Source organism: Mobula birostris, chromosome 29 (assembly GCF_030028105.1).
Source record: "Mobula birostris isolate sMobBir1 chromosome 29, sMobBir1.hap1, whole genome shotgun sequence".
Lineage (NCBI taxonomy): Eukaryota > Metazoa > Chordata > Chondrichthyes > Myliobatiformes > Myliobatidae > Mobula > Mobula birostris.
This window is the reverse complement of record NC_092398.1, coordinates 15,210,608-15,227,447: the sequence shown is the minus strand read 5'-3', so window position 1 is coordinate 15,227,447 and position 16,840 is coordinate 15,210,608. Positions and strand designations below refer to the sequence as shown.

At 45.6% G+C, this 16,840-nt stretch overlaps 1 protein-coding gene across 3 annotated transcripts in view; it reads left to right on the top strand.

Annotated features, from left to right (window-relative positions):
* Nucleotides 1-16,840, top strand: part of LOC140189932 (cAMP-dependent protein kinase inhibitor alpha-like) — a 180,414-nt gene that overhangs the window by 82,728 nt on the left and 80,846 nt on the right. Inside the window, exon 3 of one of the 3 annotated variants that reach the window (XM_072246286.1) lies at nt 1,830-2,042. The exons of the other annotated variants lie outside the window; for them this stretch is intronic. Coding sequence (XP_072102387.1) covers nt 2,016-2,042 — 27 coding nt within the window. The 5' untranslated portion in view covers nt 1,830-2,015. The remainder of the gene's footprint in view (nt 1-1,829; nt 2,043-16,840) is intronic. 3 annotated transcript variants of the gene reach the window in all.

Genomic DNA, 16,840 nt, shown 5'->3' with positions numbered 1-16,840 from the left:
ACCCAGAGGAAACCCACGTGGTCACTGTGAGAGTGTACAAATTCCTTTCAGGCAGTGGTGGGAATTGAACCCGGGTCGCCCGTACTGTAAACCGTTGTGCTAACCACTACGCTACCTTGCCGCTGTTTACTACCATTATTCATAAGACCATCAGACATGGGAACAGAATTAGGCCATTCGGTCCATCGAGCCTGCTCTGCCCTTCCATCATGGCTGATTTATTATCCCTCTCAACCCCATTCTCCTGCCTTCTCCCCATCACCTTTGACACCCTTACTAATCAAAACCCTATCAACCTCTGCTTTAAATATACCCAATGACTTGACCTATCATCAGAATCGCAAATGGACAATAATCAACATCTCATACCCGCCGCAAGCAGGATTTCCTGGTGGCCAAATGTTTTAATTCCGACTCCTATTCCGACTTGTCAATCCATGGCCTCCTCTTGTGTCAAGAAGAGGCCACCCTCTGGTTGGAGGAGCAACACCTTGTATTCCATCTGGGTAGCTTCCAAATTGATGGGATGAATATCGATTTTTCCTTATGGTAAACAAATCTAACCCCTCTTCTTCCTCTATTCCCCACTCTGACCCTTTACTTCTCCTCACCTCACCTAGGGGAAGCCTATCACTTCCCCTCAGGTCCCCTCCTCCTTACCTTGCTCCTATGGTCCACTCTCTTCTCCAATCAGATTCCGTCTGCTCCAGCCTTTGACTTTTCCCACCCACCTGGCTTCACCTATCGCTTTCCAGCTAGCCTCCTTCCCTCTCCCCACCCCCCACCTTTTCATTCTAGCATCTTCCCCCCCCCACGTCCGTTTCCTTCCCAGTCCTGAAGAAGGGTCTTGGCCCGAAACGTGGACTGCTTACTCATATCCGTAGATGCTGCCTGACCCGCCGAGTTCCTTTGGTGTTCAGTGTGTGTTGAAATGGGCAATGAGTTTGTTTTGTTTCTCCAGTAGCAGGTGCTATGTGCGGTTTCTCCTCTGCCTATTTCCTGCCACGTCCCAAACACGCCGGAGGGTTAATTGTCCCTTGGTGCAGGATAATGACAAAAATAAGCTGAAGGGGGAGATGAGAAAGAAAACAGGTGGCGGGGATTCAGGGGTATGAACACTGACGAGATTGCTCCTCTGGGAGGCAACTTGGGTCAAGTAATGGTCCTCTGATTTGTTCCTAGCTGATAGTTACAAAAACAACACTATAACGAGGTGTAACACCCTGGTTGAGATATTTACCGCTATGCTGTAGGTATTTTATTTTAGCAGTTTTGTAAGAGCAGCCTGCTCTGCTATCAGCCTTTTTGGGTTTGAGCTGAGATAAGGGGCATTGCTGTTCAACTTAGGAATGTGGCATCAGCCAATCAGGATGGTGGAATTGAGAGAAGGTTCTCGAGAACGCTGGGCAGAGAGGTTTTTGTGAGGATCGCTGGTGTGGGTCGAGGTCCGTTTTGGCGGGAGCTGGGGGAAGACAGGAGGGAAGATGGCTGAGGATGCCATCCCTGTTGCACAAGGTGCTTTGCGCAGGTGAGTGGCTTCAAGGAGAAAGGACCATTACTCCCATGGGGGAGCCTGTTTGTTCAGGATGGATTTCGAGTGACATTTGGAAAGTAGTGTGTGCTTTCACAGACCGAGGGTCCAGTGCGATTTACGGACAACTTCAAGATGAGCTCCAACTTCTGTGTACAGTTGACTGTTTAATTATAATGGACCCTTTTTGTTGTTTTTCTTCAATAACTCTTTGGTTAAGTTAACATTCATAAATATACTTTCTTTATAATTGTATTCGGTGTATGATCTGTTAATTCTTGCCGATGGTTGATTGCAGGGAGAGCAGTAAATCACGCAACATTCATACAAGCCGGGGTTCGGGTAGGCAAGACATCCCAACCGCACGGGTTTGGCGGCACCGAAGTCTTACACACTCTAGACGCGTGGAGCCCGAGAAAGGTGGGCTTCTCGCCGTGGAGTCCAGTGGCTGTTAGCGAGGGGTTAACGAGCCACATTTCCAGAGATGCCCCGTAAAAAAGGGGTTTCAGAGGTAAAGTTGCTTCAACAGCATGTCACTCTCATTTTCAGCTTCATATTCGTGGGCTTTGATTAAAATCAGTAATCTGGTTGTATACCTTATTTGTGTTAATAAGACTTCTATTCAAGGTGCCTGATGGCTGATTAAATTTAGTTACTAAAAATGACTTTCAGCAGCTGGAAATTCTGTTGGGTAATAAGTGTCTCATTAAGCAATGTAAATCGAGACTAGATATTCAGATGGAGGGAGAAACCTTCATTAAATTCAATGCCCCAAAGTACTCAATATTTTCTGGCACAAGCTGTCTGAAACAAGCTCCCTTCAATTGCATAGATGCTAGCACAGCGAACAGACCATAATTTGAATGTTTTTCCACTGGGAAGAGCCTGCTGAAAGTGGCGGATACAGGCTAGTCCATCACGGGGAAAGCCCTCCCCATCATTAAGCACAAGGAGTGTTTCTGTCTTCAATGGCCTCCAACATCGAGACTATGTTCTCTCCTCACTGCTGCCATTGGGAAGGAGATATACCCCACACTGCCAGGTTCAGGGACAGTTATTACCCCTCAACCATCAGTCTCCTGATGACCTGATTGACCTCAGCACTGAAATGATTCGAAAATTTATTGTCTCACTTTCAAGGAATCTACAACTTATGCTCTCAGTATTAGTTTATTCACTTTGCTTGTTTATCAGAGTTTGGCTTTTGCACGTGAGTTGTCTGTCAGTCTTTGTTGGTGTGTACTTTTTCATTGATTCTGTTGTATTCCTTTGTTCTAATGTGAAAGCCCGCAAGAAACTCAGGGTGGTACAGTGGTGCTAAAGGTTTGTGAACCCTGTAGAACTTTCTCTCTTTCTGCATAAATATGACCTAAAATGTGATCAGATTTTCACGCAAGTCCGAAAACTAGATAAACAACACAAAAGGCATTATACTTGTTCATTTATTTATTGAGAAAAATGATCCAATATTACATGTATTTGTTGGAAAAAGTATGTGAACCTTTGCTTTCAGTAACTGGTGTGACCACCCCCACCCCCCACCTGCCCTCGTACAGCAATAACTTCAACCAAGCATTCCCGGTAACTTGATAAGATCTGCACATCGGCTTGGAGAAATTTCAGGCCATTTCTCTTTGCAAAACTGCTTCAACTCTGGGATGTTAGAGGGCTTCCTTGCATGAAATGCATAATTCATTTTCCTCGATCAATAAATGAACAAGTTTTTTTGCGTTATTTATTTAATTGGGTTCTCATTATCTAGTTTTAGGATTTACATGAAGATCTGATCACACTTTAGGCCATATTTATGCAGAAATAGAGAAAATTCTACGGAGTTCACAAACTTTCTAGCACCACTGTCTATGATGGCATATATGTACTTTGATAATAAATTTAGTTTGAACCAATCTAGAACTCGTCCCAATCCAATATGCCTACTTTGTTCCAATATGGCATTAATGTGTTTCTCCTCTATATTTTAATATATGCCCCATTTTAATGTACAGTCTCGTAACCCTTCTTGGGGAATCAAGCAATTAGAAGATGATTGCTCTGAGTTTGCCTACTTTATTATCACTGATGTTTTGCTGCAACAGTAAATAAAATATATCTTGCAATAAGAAATAAAAAAAAACAGGATAGAATAGTGAGGTAGTGTTAATGGCCCTTCATAAATCTGATGGTAGAGGGGAAGAAGTTGTTCCTAACACGTTGTGCATCTTCAGACTCCAGTTCCTCTTTATTGAAGGCCATTAACGGGAAGACAGCGTTTCCTGGAGGGTGAGGGTTCTTCACGAAGGATGCTCCCTTCCTGAGGCATCGCGAGGAAGTCCTCGATGTGGAGGCTAGTGCCAGTGGCAGATCTGGCTGAATTTACAACCCTTGATCCTGACAGTGAAACAACCAGGCAGAATGCTCTCTGCGGTACATCTGCAGAAATACCAGATCTCCTCGTTTGCCCAGTGTTGTAAATGCTCATGTGAACATATTTATTTTACAGCCTTCGAGGCAGCTGTAGACCCTCCTATTCAAGCTGTGGCCTGTATTCTATCCTTCTGCGGTAGTCTCATTAAGATTCTTAAGTCACTGACTCTGCGTTAATCTTTGCCATCTCTACACCTGACCTAGTATTTGGAAGATCCTGCTGTCATTCATCATTATAATTTCCTGCCTTGTCACATATTGTTTTCAATTTACTGCGACCACAGTGCTGAAAGCTTTCTCCACCTACATTCAGTGGCCATTTTATTAGGCACACCTGCTTGTCAATATAAATACCTAATCAGCAAATCGTGTGTCAGCACCACATAACATAAAAGCATGCTGACATGGTCAGGAATAAAAGAGCAGATTATTATTTAAATGGTGAAAGATTGCAGCATGTTGTTGTGCAGAGGGACTTGGGAGTGCTTGTTCATGAATCACAAAAAGATGGCTTGCAGGTACAACAGGTTATTAAGAAGGCAAACGGAATATTGACCTTCATTGCTAGAGGGATTGAATTCAAGAGCAGGGAGGTCATGCTGCAACTATACAGGGTACTGGTGAGGCCGCACCTGGAGTACTGCGCGCAGTTCTGGTCTCCATACTTGAGGAAGGATATACTAGCTTTGGAGGCGGTGCAGGGGAGGTTCAGGTTGATTCCAGGGATGAAGGGGTTAACCTATGAGGAGAGATTGAGTCACCTGGGACTATACTCTCTGGAGTTCAGAAGAATGAGAGGGGATCTTATAGAAACATACAAAATTTTGAAAGGGATAGATAAGATAGAAGTAGGAAAGTTGTTTCCATTGGTAGGTGAGACTAGAACTAGGGGACGTTGCCTCAAGATTCAGGGGAGGAGATTTAGGACGGAGATGAGGAGAATCTGTTTTTCCCAGAGAGTGTTGAATCTGTGGAATTCTCTGCCTAGGGAAGCAGTTGAGGCTTCCTCACTAAGTATATTTAAGATACATTTAGATAGGTTTTTGCATAGTAAGGGAATTAAGGGTTATGGGGAAAAGGCAAGTAGATGGAGCTGAGTTTACGGACAGATCAGCCATGATCTTAGTGAATGGTGGGCAGACTCGATGGGCCGGATGGCCTACTCCTGCTCCTATTTCTTGTGTTCTTATGAGGTTCTGCTGTTGTGCAGGCCAAACATCAGAATGGGGATGAAATCTGATCTGGGTGACTTTGACTGTGGATGATTGTTGGTGCCAGATGGGGTGGTTTGAGTATCTCAGAAACTGATGATCTGGGATTTTTGCACACAACAGAGTTTACAGAGAACTGTGCGAGGGAAAATAAAAGAATCCAGTGAGTGGCAGTTCTATGGGCAAATGGCCAGACTGTTTCGAGCTGACCGGAAGGTAACAGTAACTTTAATAGCCATGCTTTATGACAGTGTTAAGCGGAAGATCATCACTGAGTGCACAACGCGTCAAATCTTGAAATGAATGGGCAGTAACAGCAGAAGACCACAAACGTACACTCAGTGAGTGTAAATATCATACCCATCAAACTAATCAGCTAGATACATTTTCAGGCACAGTGTAATATTGATAACCAGGTACTGATGGCATTGAATTTTATTGATCCTGTGGCCAAGTGCAACAAAGTTCATAGCAAGCAGTTGAGTTAAATGTATTTCAGTGCTCAACTGATTCCTTTTCATTACAAATGCCCCTCAATATGAATGAATATCCGAAGAGTATCGTATGTGTAACTAGGGGGACCGTGCACAATCCGGATTTGATGGGGACAGTCGTGAGAAGCACGGAGGAATACCTGGAGTAACTTCTGAAATGCCTACTTCGCTGCCGCTGCTACTGTGCGATCGAGAATCTCCGGAGATGAAGGCCCCAAATCCTCGGCTTTGCCTATTGCCTGTTGCCAGGGCCGGGGTCGAAGCGCTCGGCAGAGATGGTGCTCGGTGCTCGGTGTCGGAGAGCTGGTTGGACGCTCGGAGTTTTTGGACAGACTCGGAGTCGGACTGTGGTCAGATGCTTCCGGGATGCTGCATCGGCAAGTTGGCGGTGCTGGAGGTTCACCGTCTGCGTGAGATTATGGGACTTTCGAGAGACTTTGAGACTTTACCGTGCCATGGTCCGTTCTTATCAAATTACGGTATTGTTTTGCACTGTTGTAACTATATGTTATAATTATGTGGTTTTTGTTAGTTTTTAAGTCTGTTTGTCATGTGTTTCCGTGACATCAATCTGGAAAAACATTGTATCATTTCTTAATGCATGCATTACTAAGTGACAATAAAAGAGGACTGCGTGTCCTCATAATCATAATTGATATCCAAACAGAAGAGATTCGGCAGATGCTGGAAATCCAGAGCAACACACAGAAAATACTGGAGAAACTCAGCAGGTCAGGCGGCGTCTATAGAGGAGAATAAACAGTCAACGTTTTGGGCTGAGACCCTTCGTCAAGACTGGAAAGGAAAGGGAAAGAAGCCAGAATAAGAAGGTGGAGGGAGGGGAAGGAGTTGGCAGGTGATAGGTGAAGCTGGTTGTTGAGGAAGGAGGGTGCATCGAGGAGGATGAGGTGAGAAGAGAAGCTGGGAGGTGATGGGAAAAGGTAAGGAGCTGAAGAAAGAATCTGCTAATGGATGACAGTGGACCATGGGAGAAAGGGAAGGAGGAGGGACACCAGAGGGAGATGATGGGTAGGTGAGGAGAAAAGGAAAGGGTAAGTGGGAAGTCAGAATGGGGAATGGAAAGAGAGGAGGGGGAGGGGGGAGAAATTACCGAAAGTTGGAGAAATCAGTGTTCAGAGAATGTCTCTTGACATCTGCCACATTTAATTCTTAAAGGAATTGATCTTTGCCACATTTGCAACTATAGGCAGTTTATTAGTGAGCCCAATATGTTGACTTGATCACATTATCCCACTGTTTTGCCCTAGCGCTCTATTTTCTCACATCTACCTTAATCCCTTCCAATTCCCTTACCTGTCACCAAGATGGCGATGGTCTTTAGATTAGATCATCAGGACACTCAGTCCTCTTTTATTGTCATTTAGTAATGCATTAAGAAATGATACAATGTTCCTCCAGTATGATATCACAGAAACACAGGACAAACCAAGACTAAAAAACTGACAAAACCACATAATTATAACATATAGTTACAACAGTGCAAAGCAATACCGTAATTTGATAAGAACAGACCATAGGCATGGTAAAAAAAAGTCTCAAAGTCTCTCGAAAGTCCCATCATCGCACGCAGACGGTAGAAGGGAGAAACTCTCCCTGCCATGAACCTCCAGCGCCGCAAACTTGCTGATGCAGCACCCTGGAAGCACCCGACCTCCACTTCGAGCCTCCAACCAGCCCTCCGACACCGAGCACCATCTCTGCCAAGCACTTTGACCCCAGCCCCGGCAACAGGCAATAGGCAAAGCCGAGGATTTGGGGCCTTCCCCTCCGGAGATTCTCGATCGCACAGTAGCAGTGGCAGCGAAGCAGGCATTTCAGAAGTTTCTCCAGATGTTCCTCCGTGCATCTCACGTCTGTCTCCATCAAATCAGGATTGTGCACGGTACCTACTTAACAAATACTGATATCATTTCGGAGCGGCTGCGCACGTTTAGGAAGCCTAAGCCTGCATTGTGCCCTGTTACTGTTGATGGTGAGGATGTTGATGTGGTGAGGACCTGCAGGTATCTGGGGCTGCACCTGGATGACAGACTTGAGTGGAGCACCATCACAGAGGCTGTGTACAAGGAGGGCCAGAGTCGCCTCTACTTCTTGAGGAGACTGAGGTCCTTTGTAGTATGCAGGCCTCTTGGCCTCTTCTTCACGTGTGCTACCAGACTGTTGTCGCCAGTACAATCTTCTATGTGGCGGTGTGCTGGGACAATGGCATCCACGTGGATGATGCCAGCAGTCTCTATAAACTGGTTAGAAAGGCTGGCTCTGTTATAGGAGTCAAACTGGACACACTGGAGGCTGTGGTAGAACAAAGGACCCTACAGAAAATCCTGGCAATTCTGGACAATGTTTCTCACCCTCTGCATGCCACCTTGGCTGAGCAGAGGAGCACTTTCAGTAATCGGCTTAGACAACTGCGCTGCTCCAAAGAGCGCTATATGAGGTCATTCTTGCCCTCGGCCATTAGGCTATAATGAGCCAGCTGGGGAAGTGATGACCCTCTCCTGTTAGACTGTTTGAGGTCACTTATTTTTTATTCTTTCTTACTTCTGTGCTAATATTTGTATCTCTGTGCACTTGTAATGGTACTGTAATTTCCTTTGGGATCAATGAAATATCTGTCTACTTGAGCCAATTATCCTAAGGGCCAACATTATCTTCAGGAAGAGGGAGTCAATGGGGAGAACATGTAAGCTCTACACCAGTGGCAACTGGACGTGAGGATTGAATTTGCGTCACCATAGCTGTGAGACAGCTGCACTACCTGCTGTAGTATCCTGCCGCCCAAATTGTTAACTGAAGCTGCACTATCAGCCGATGGAAAATTAAAACCACCGATGACCAAAGTAAGGACTAAAAACTCAAGATTGGAAATGTTCGGTGGGCCAGGCAAGGTCTGCGGAAAGGGAAACTGAGCTAAGGTTTCGGGGCAAGGATGACTTTTGAGAACTAGGAAAGGGATGGTGTAGGAGTTGTAAATTGAGGGGAAGAGACGGACAAACAACGGGAATATCTCTGGGTGATGCAGGGATAAGCAGAAAAGGTCATCTGGTTGATGGGGTTAGTGGGCATCTGAAGAGAGACCAAACAACCAACAGTAATGGGATGAGGGCAGTCAGAGACTTGGAGCAGAGATTGCCAGTCCTGAGACTGAGAACTGTGAGATGCCTAAACCTGGAGAATTTGATGTCAAGTGCCGAAGGCTGAAACTCGGAATCAAGTTTATTATCACTGGCAGCGGTTGTAAACTTTGATGCTTTCTTTCCACACTCTCTGTGTGGAAAAAGTTACCTCTCGGGTCCCTTTTAAAGCAGCAGTAACAATCACTATAAGTTACAATAAGAAATATGTAACAAAATAAATTAGAAGTGCCAAAAGTCAAGTAGTGTTCGTGAGATCATGGGCGTTCAGAAATCTGATGGCGGAGGGGAAGAGAGAGGGAACATCGACTCAGACCATGGGAGGCCTGTGTCGGGCATTTTCATGCCTTACAAGGCGCAGATTGGAAGTCTGTGTGAGGCGCCACTCCGTGCACAGACTAGAGCAATGTGTGATTAAGTGCCTCGCTCAAGGGCACAAACACGCTGCCACAGCTGAGGCTCGAACTAGCGACCTTGAGATCACTGGATGAACGCCTAAACCACTTGGCCACGTGCCCAACAGAGGGGAAGAGGTGTTCCTAAAACACTGAGTGTGCATTTTCAGGTTCCTCTAACTCCTCCCCGATGGTAGAAGTGAGCAGAGGGCATGTCCTAGATGGTGAAGATGTCCTCGATGCCGAGAAGGCTGGTACCCACGATGGAGCTGGCCAAGATTATGACCTTACGCAGCTTCTTCTGAATCTGTGCACTGGACCCTCCATACCAGACGGTGATAGAACCAGTTAGAGTGCTCTGCGCGGTGCATCTGTAGGAACTTGCCAGGCTCTTTGGTGACATACCAGATCTCCTGAAACCCTGAATGAAACCTAGCCACCTGCATGGCGCCTTCATGCTTGCCATCAGTACACTGGGTCCAGGATAGATCTTGAGAGATGGTGATGCCTAGGAACTTGAAGATGTCCTCTGTTGGGGAACTGGCTGACCCTACAACCCTCTGCATCTCAGGGGGAAGGTGAGGCACTGTTCCTCAGGCATGTGTTGGCTCTAGTTGTGTTGGCACTGGAGGAGATCAGCAGAATGGGAGTGGGATGGAGAATTGGAGTACAGGCAACGGGGAGCTTTGAACCAACCCTGGAGACTGAACACCAAGTGCTCAGCCAAACTGCGCCTGCATTTGGTGGTCACCAGATTAGAAGGGTTGCTGCCTCACTTGGAAGACTATTTGGGTCCCTGGAAGGTGGGAAGGGAAGGGGTGGTAGTGGCTTCAGTAGAAATTATGAAGAAGATGAGATGTTAGTGGGAATGAAAGAGCTGACCAGCGAGTTGCAAAGGGAATGGGGAATGGGGAGGGAAGGAGATTGTTCTTTCTGGTGGTGAAAACTTCATGGAGGAGGTTGGAAGGGATGTGAGCCTGGTGGAGTGGGAAGTGTGGACTGGGAGATGGGGAATGGGCGGGGAAATGCTGTTCTTCTCCAGTATAGAGGAGAGTTGCAAGAAATTTTATGGATAGGGGTACGGAGGGCGATGGTCCGAGTGTGAGTCAATGGGACCCGGTAGTTTAAATGGTTCAGCACAGACTAGATGGGCTGAAGGGCCTGTTTCTGTGCTGTACTTCCCTGCGACTCTATAACTCTAAATTGACGAGATGAGGTCAAGGGCTCTATCCACCACAGAAGAGCGGAAGCCATGATTCAGTTTAAGAAATGACAGTTCAGAGGAAGTTCTTATTTCAGAACATACAAAATGGAGAACTAGGTGGGAGGAAGTATAATCAAGATGTCTAACAAAACTGTGGGCTCGAAGAACGGGAGACACTGAGCCTCTGTAGCTCATGGATGACTTGGTGACAGGTGGAGAATGCATGACCTGTGCGATAGTTCTTACAGATGTTTGTTGTCAGCCTTTCCCCTGAGATGGTGGGGTGGGGGAGAGGAGGAGGAGGAGGAGGAGGAGTCAAGGGAGAGAAGGATCAAAGTGAAGAAAGTAATGAATTTTAAGTTCTGTATGAGTCAGGAAGTGCCACCAATGCAGTTGTGGATGTGCTGGGCAAAGAACAGAGGGAGTGGTCCAGAGTAACTCTGATACAAATACCATTCCATGTGTATTATCAAAGGCAGGTGCGGCTTAGGCCTATGTGTGTTCCCCTGGCTACAGCTTTGATCTGGAGAATGAGTGTGCAGTTGAAGGGTAATTTGCTCCATGTGGAAATGAGTTGGTTCTTGGAGGAGGGGAACTGTTTGGGCCTTATTCGCGAACAATGCAGAGGCTCTTTTGACCACTGTGGGACCATATGTACCTGGTAAAGATGAGTTGGTTGGGACCAGGAAACTGGAAACAGTCAAACTGGCTACCACTTTCATGTGGTTCATTCCTGATTTTCGCCTTACTAGGTTTCCCTGTCTTCATCTCGGGGGATGGTTTAGCATCAATAATCCGTTACAAATATACCTCCCTGGGCCTCCTGTCCCATGATCCTCTCATATCCCTTTTGCCAATCACCTGTCCAGCTCTTGGCTCCATCCCTCCCCCTCCTGTCTTCTCCTATCATTTTGGATCTCCCCCTCCCCCTCCCACTTTCAAATCTCTTACTAACTCCTTCTTCAGTTAGTCCTGACAAAGGGTCTCGGCCTGAAACGTCTACTGTACCTCTTCCTAGAGATGCTGCCTGGCCTGCTGCGTTCACCAGCAACTTTGATGTGTGTTGCTTGAAATTCCAGCATCTGCAGAATTCCTCGTGTTTGTATTCTCATGGTGTTCACATTCCCTGCCTGTTTCAGAACTGGCCACTTTTGATCTAAGCCATCCATCAGTGACATTGATTTAGTTCTTCTCTTCACTGGCATAGCCTGATCTGAGGGTCCTTTATGTGTATTTATTTTCACACAGAAAGCGATGAGTGCAAGGAATGCTCTGCCAGTGGCGGCGGTGGAAGCAGATACGATAGGGTCCTTTAAGTGCCTCTTAGATAGGTACGTGGAATGTAGAAAAATAGAGGGCTATGCGGTAGGGAAATTCTAGGCAGTTTCTACAGTCGGTTTTGTGAACGGCTCAACATTGTGGGCCAAAGGGCCTGAAATGTGCTGTGGATTTCTATGTTGTATGTTCTATGCTCTCTAACTTCCCCAATCTGATGGATTTTGCTCGTTTCTTCTCTCTGTCTCTCATTAACTGCTCCCATGAACCCTGCAAATGAATTATGTCAATAACTTATTCCTGGCCTTGTCTATCAAAGCTATTCCCTTTGTTTTATCCGTCCCTCCTGCATCTTCAGTAAAATTTAAGACTAGCTTGCATGCCCACTGTTTCTGATTAAGGTTCTTTAACGTGAACTGCTCCTTCTGTTCTTGCTTGAACGGATGCTGCAATTTTAGTTCGTATTTGAGTTGTTTGCCCTGTTATTTAACCAGGGTGAGTTTGGCACCTCTGCCCAGTCTGCGTGTTTTGCAATGCCAGGGGGCTCCTGGCTGAGGAGCTGTTGATGCTCTCCACATCCCCACTCCCTCCCACCCTCTATATTCTGCAGCTATATCACAAAGGTAATAAGGGCCATGACCCACTGTCGGAAGGATGTTGAGGATACAGAAGAGGTTCACCAGGATGCTGCCTGGATTAGAGGGCATATTCTATAATGAAAAGCGGAATAAAAACTTGGGTTGTTTTCTCTGGCTGCTGGAGGGGAGATCTGATAGAGGTTTACAGGATTATGAGAGGCATAGATAGAGTAGACAGAGAGTATCTGTTTCCCAGGGTTGAAATGTCTAATACCAGAGGGCATGCATTGAAAGTGAGAGGGGGCAGGTTCAAGGGGGATGTGAGGGGTAAGTTTTTGGTGGATGCCTGGAACGCCTGGTATCGTGGTAGAGGCAAATACATTAGAGGCTTTTAAGAAGCGTTTGGATAGACACATGCATGTAAGGAAGATGGTGGGATATGGACATGGTGTGTGAGTAGGAGGGATTAGTGTTTGGGTGTTTTTGATTTGCATTTTAGCTCGTACAGCACAACACTGTGGGCCGAATGGCCTGATCCCGAGCTGTACTGTTCTATGCTCTTTGATATCTACGTTGAATGACTCTATACCATCCCGACAGAACATCTGCTCACCGGGTCATCACAGAGTAAACGAATACATTTTTCATGAGAGTTTTGCCCTTTAAAAATATTATTTGGAAATGCAGTGCAAATCTTGGCCAGAAGCATTCCCACAACATGATCATCATTGTGTTACTGCTAGAGACTTGCGTAAGATCCCGTGTTGTATCTAATGATCGTAGTCGTCCCAATCAAAACATGAATTATTTCACAAAATGAGCTCATTTTCCCATGACCTAGTTTTGTCTTATTACAAGAATCCCCAGATTCCACTGCTGCGCTGAGTGAAGAGAAGTGATTTCTCCACTGAGGGGTCGCCCTGTGTGAATAGCTGTCTATTCTTCTGATTATAAGCTACAACCTGCAGAGTTGCTGTATTTTTCAGCTGGATTCTTTGAAGAGACTTGGGGCCTTTGAAGTTGCTGGCATTTTGGCACCTTTCAGCACTTTTTAAAACCAAAATGCCCCTGCATTAATTTCTGGCTTAGGTGTAAGCCTTCTGCCGTTGGAATTGTCCATTTGCACAGGGATTTTTTTTGCCACTGAGGTAGATATTGAAGCCAGTTGTATAAGTTGGTCAAATAAGAAATTAAACACTTAGAGAAAGGCCTGGTTTAATATTACCGGCATATGTCGTGAAATTTGTTAACTTTGCGACAGCAGTACAATGCAATACATGATAAATAAGGGAAAAAACTGAATTACAGTAAGTGTATATATGTATATTAAGTGGTTAAAAAAAAGTAGTGAGGGTAGTGTTCATGGGTTAATGTCCACTCAGAAATCGGGTGGCAGAGGGGAAGAAGCTGTTCGTGCATCGTTGACAACAGGAATTCTGCAGATGCTGGAAATTCAAGCAACACACATAAAAGTTGCTGGTGAACGCAGCAGGCCAGGCAGCATCTCTAGGAAGAGGTGCAGTCGACGTTTCAGGCCAAGACCCTTCGTCAGGACTGGAAATTCAAGCAACACACATAAAAGTTGCTGGTGAACGCAGCAGGCCAGGGAGCATCTCTAGGAAGAGGTGCAGTCGACGTTTCAGGCCGGGACCCTTCATCAGGACCTCGGCCTGAAACGTCGACTGCACCTCTTCCTAGAGATGCTGCCTGGCCTGCTGCGTTCACCAGCAACTTTGATGTGTGTTGCCTGCATCGTTGTGTGTTTTTAGGCTCCTGTACCTCCTTTCTGATGGTATCAATGAGAAGAGGGCATGTCCTGGGTGGTGAAGGTCTTTAATGATGGATGCCACCTTTCTGAGGCACTGCTCCTTCAAGATGTCCTGGATACTACGGAGGCTAGTGCCCATGATGGAGCTGAGTGAGCTCACTACCCTTTGCAGCTTACTTCAATCCTGTGCAGTAATCCCCCTCTTCCTCTCATTCCAGACGGTTAGAATGCTTTCCATGGTACACCTGTAGAAGATTTTGATAGTTTTGGGCAATGTACCAAATCTCCTCCAACTCCTAATGAAATATAGCCAGCTTCAGTTTGAGTTTTGGATAGTATTAAATGATTTCTCTGAGAGAACTGGCAGAAACTGAAGCCGGTTTTAGAAGCTCCTTCAATAAAGGCCAAAATGTGGTTTCCTTCTTCCCAAACCATGAAAAGGTAGGGAATGGATAACTTGGGATAGAAGGCATCCGTTAGTCTTGTCAGACCATGGATCTGCGCCTGGAAAGTCTTCACTCTCCAGGGCGCAGGCCTGGGCAAGGTTGTATGGAAGACCAGCAGTTGCCCATGCTGCAAGTCTCCCCCCTCCACGACACCAATGTTGTCCAAGGGAAGGGCATTAGGACCCATACAGCTTGGCACCAGTGTCGTCGCAGAGCAATGTGTGGTTAAGTGCCTTCGTCAAGGACACAACACGTTCCCTCGGCTGGGGCTCGAACTCACGACCTTCAGGTCGCTAGTCCAGTGCCTTAACCACTTGGCCACGTGCCCACTAACTTGGGATATAACACTGGAATTGCTAGCCAGGCTGGGAATCAAACTTAATGAATTTTATAACAACAGCCTGGATAGGGATGAGACAGCATTAATAACATATTTAAATTTTATTCTTTGACTTTTTCCTGAATATTTTCTCCAAATGAGATAAAGTGGAGAGAACCCATTTTAGAATCAAGAACGAGGCGTTACACTTTCCAGGGAAAGTGCACATGATTTTTATAACTGCAAGTAGATATGTACAAATTATATATAAAAAAAAGAAAACTGAAGAATTATTGTTACCATACCAACCACAGGAGTTGATTATTAGGACACTTAGATTTGGATTGGCATCATCCTAAATGGAATGCAATAAATTAGACCCAATTTGCTTTCAGCTTTCAGAGGAGTATTTTTCAGCTGGGTAACTTATTGGAGTGGATTGTATAAATTGGTTTAATAAATTGATTAAACGAACAAAATATGTGCAAAAGGGATTGAGGAAAGCCATGTGGAGGCAATGAAAAGTAAGATTTTTTTTTAAAGGTATTTGGGGTGGTATGGTAGTGTAGTGGTTAGCACAGCATAGGCAACCTCGGTTCAAATCCCGCTGCTGCCTGTAATGAGTTCATATGTTCTCCCTGTGACTGTGTGGGTTTCATCCGGGTGCTCCACAGTCAATGACCTACCGGTTGGAAGGTTCATTGGTTATGATAAATTGACCCGTGGATTAGGATTAAATCGGGAGAATCAGTGGGAAGGGAGCGCTAATGAGCAGGGAAGATGACACTATAGGGAATTTAGCAGGAGAAATGGGTTTGTTCTGAGAGTTGGAGCTCAATGGCTTGCCATGTTCTGTGGAAGTATGATGTTCACCTTCAAGGGTGATTATGGATCATGGGCCTTGTTAACAATGCTCACAAAGAAGCATTTTTTGGGGGGTTAGCACACATAGCAAATAACTTTAGCAACTGCCTTCAGCCACCAACCCTCAGATCCGAATATGAGCTGCGGATTAAGTCTAAAATGCAGCTCTGAACGATGGATTACTAAGAACTGTGAACCACAAGTAATTGGAAGACCAGACAATGCTGATGTAAATTTCTTATTTGGGTGTCTATAGTGTGGGTGCGAAGAGGGTGGTGTGTATTTGGGTGTCCGTAACGTAGGTATGAAGAGGGAGATGTGAAGGTTCTGTATATTTGGGTGTCCGTAACGTGGGTGCCAAGAGGGATACGTGAAGGTCGTGTGTATTTGGGTGCCTGCAGTGTGGATGCAAAGAATATAAAATGTCCTGTAGCGTTGGGTCAAGCAGACCTCTTATTCTGAAAGGGTCTCACTTTGTCGTATAAAGAGACTGTCTCGTATCTACCAGGACTTCTCTCTGGTGATTTTGTTCATGCAACAATGGCCCAAATGTCTAAAATGTGAATTAAAAAGAATAACATTTCTTGCGTCAATTTGTTTTTCGTTTCGTTTTTAATACAACTCTTTGCCACAAATCAAAAGCTGGTGAGTTTGAGTTGCATTCCAGCGTAAGTTTAGCCTCACAGCGCAGAGCTGTGGGAGAGGTCAGAAGTGTATTGGAGACCCTGGGAGGAACTGAGGAGCTGTCATTCAGACAGACAGTTCCTCTGGTGTCAAGCCCAAAGCGAACGATTTAGGTTAGTTAGCCTGGCAACTTAGCGTTTCACTTCCTTCTCCGGACCACATCCTAAACTCCTTGGACAGTCAGCAGAAGCCAACGTGCAAATGTTGCTGAAATGGTTTCTTGACTTGGTAATAGTTAAAAGAAAAAGGGAACAAGTGGTGGGTGCAAAAGGTGACTCATCCTTAGCTGGTATCCTGTGGTGAGAGTCATGTTTCAGCAGACTGTGACTTTTCATCGGGCCTCTATGCACAGCTTTCAAACATCCAGTTTTCTCTCTCTCTCTCTCTCTCTGTTTAAAACTTAGGGCGTATTCTGGAGTTAGGGTATATAGCAAATAGGGTGTATGGGGTGTCAGGGAGGGGTAGCACCTCTGGTGGGGGAACATGTCGCGT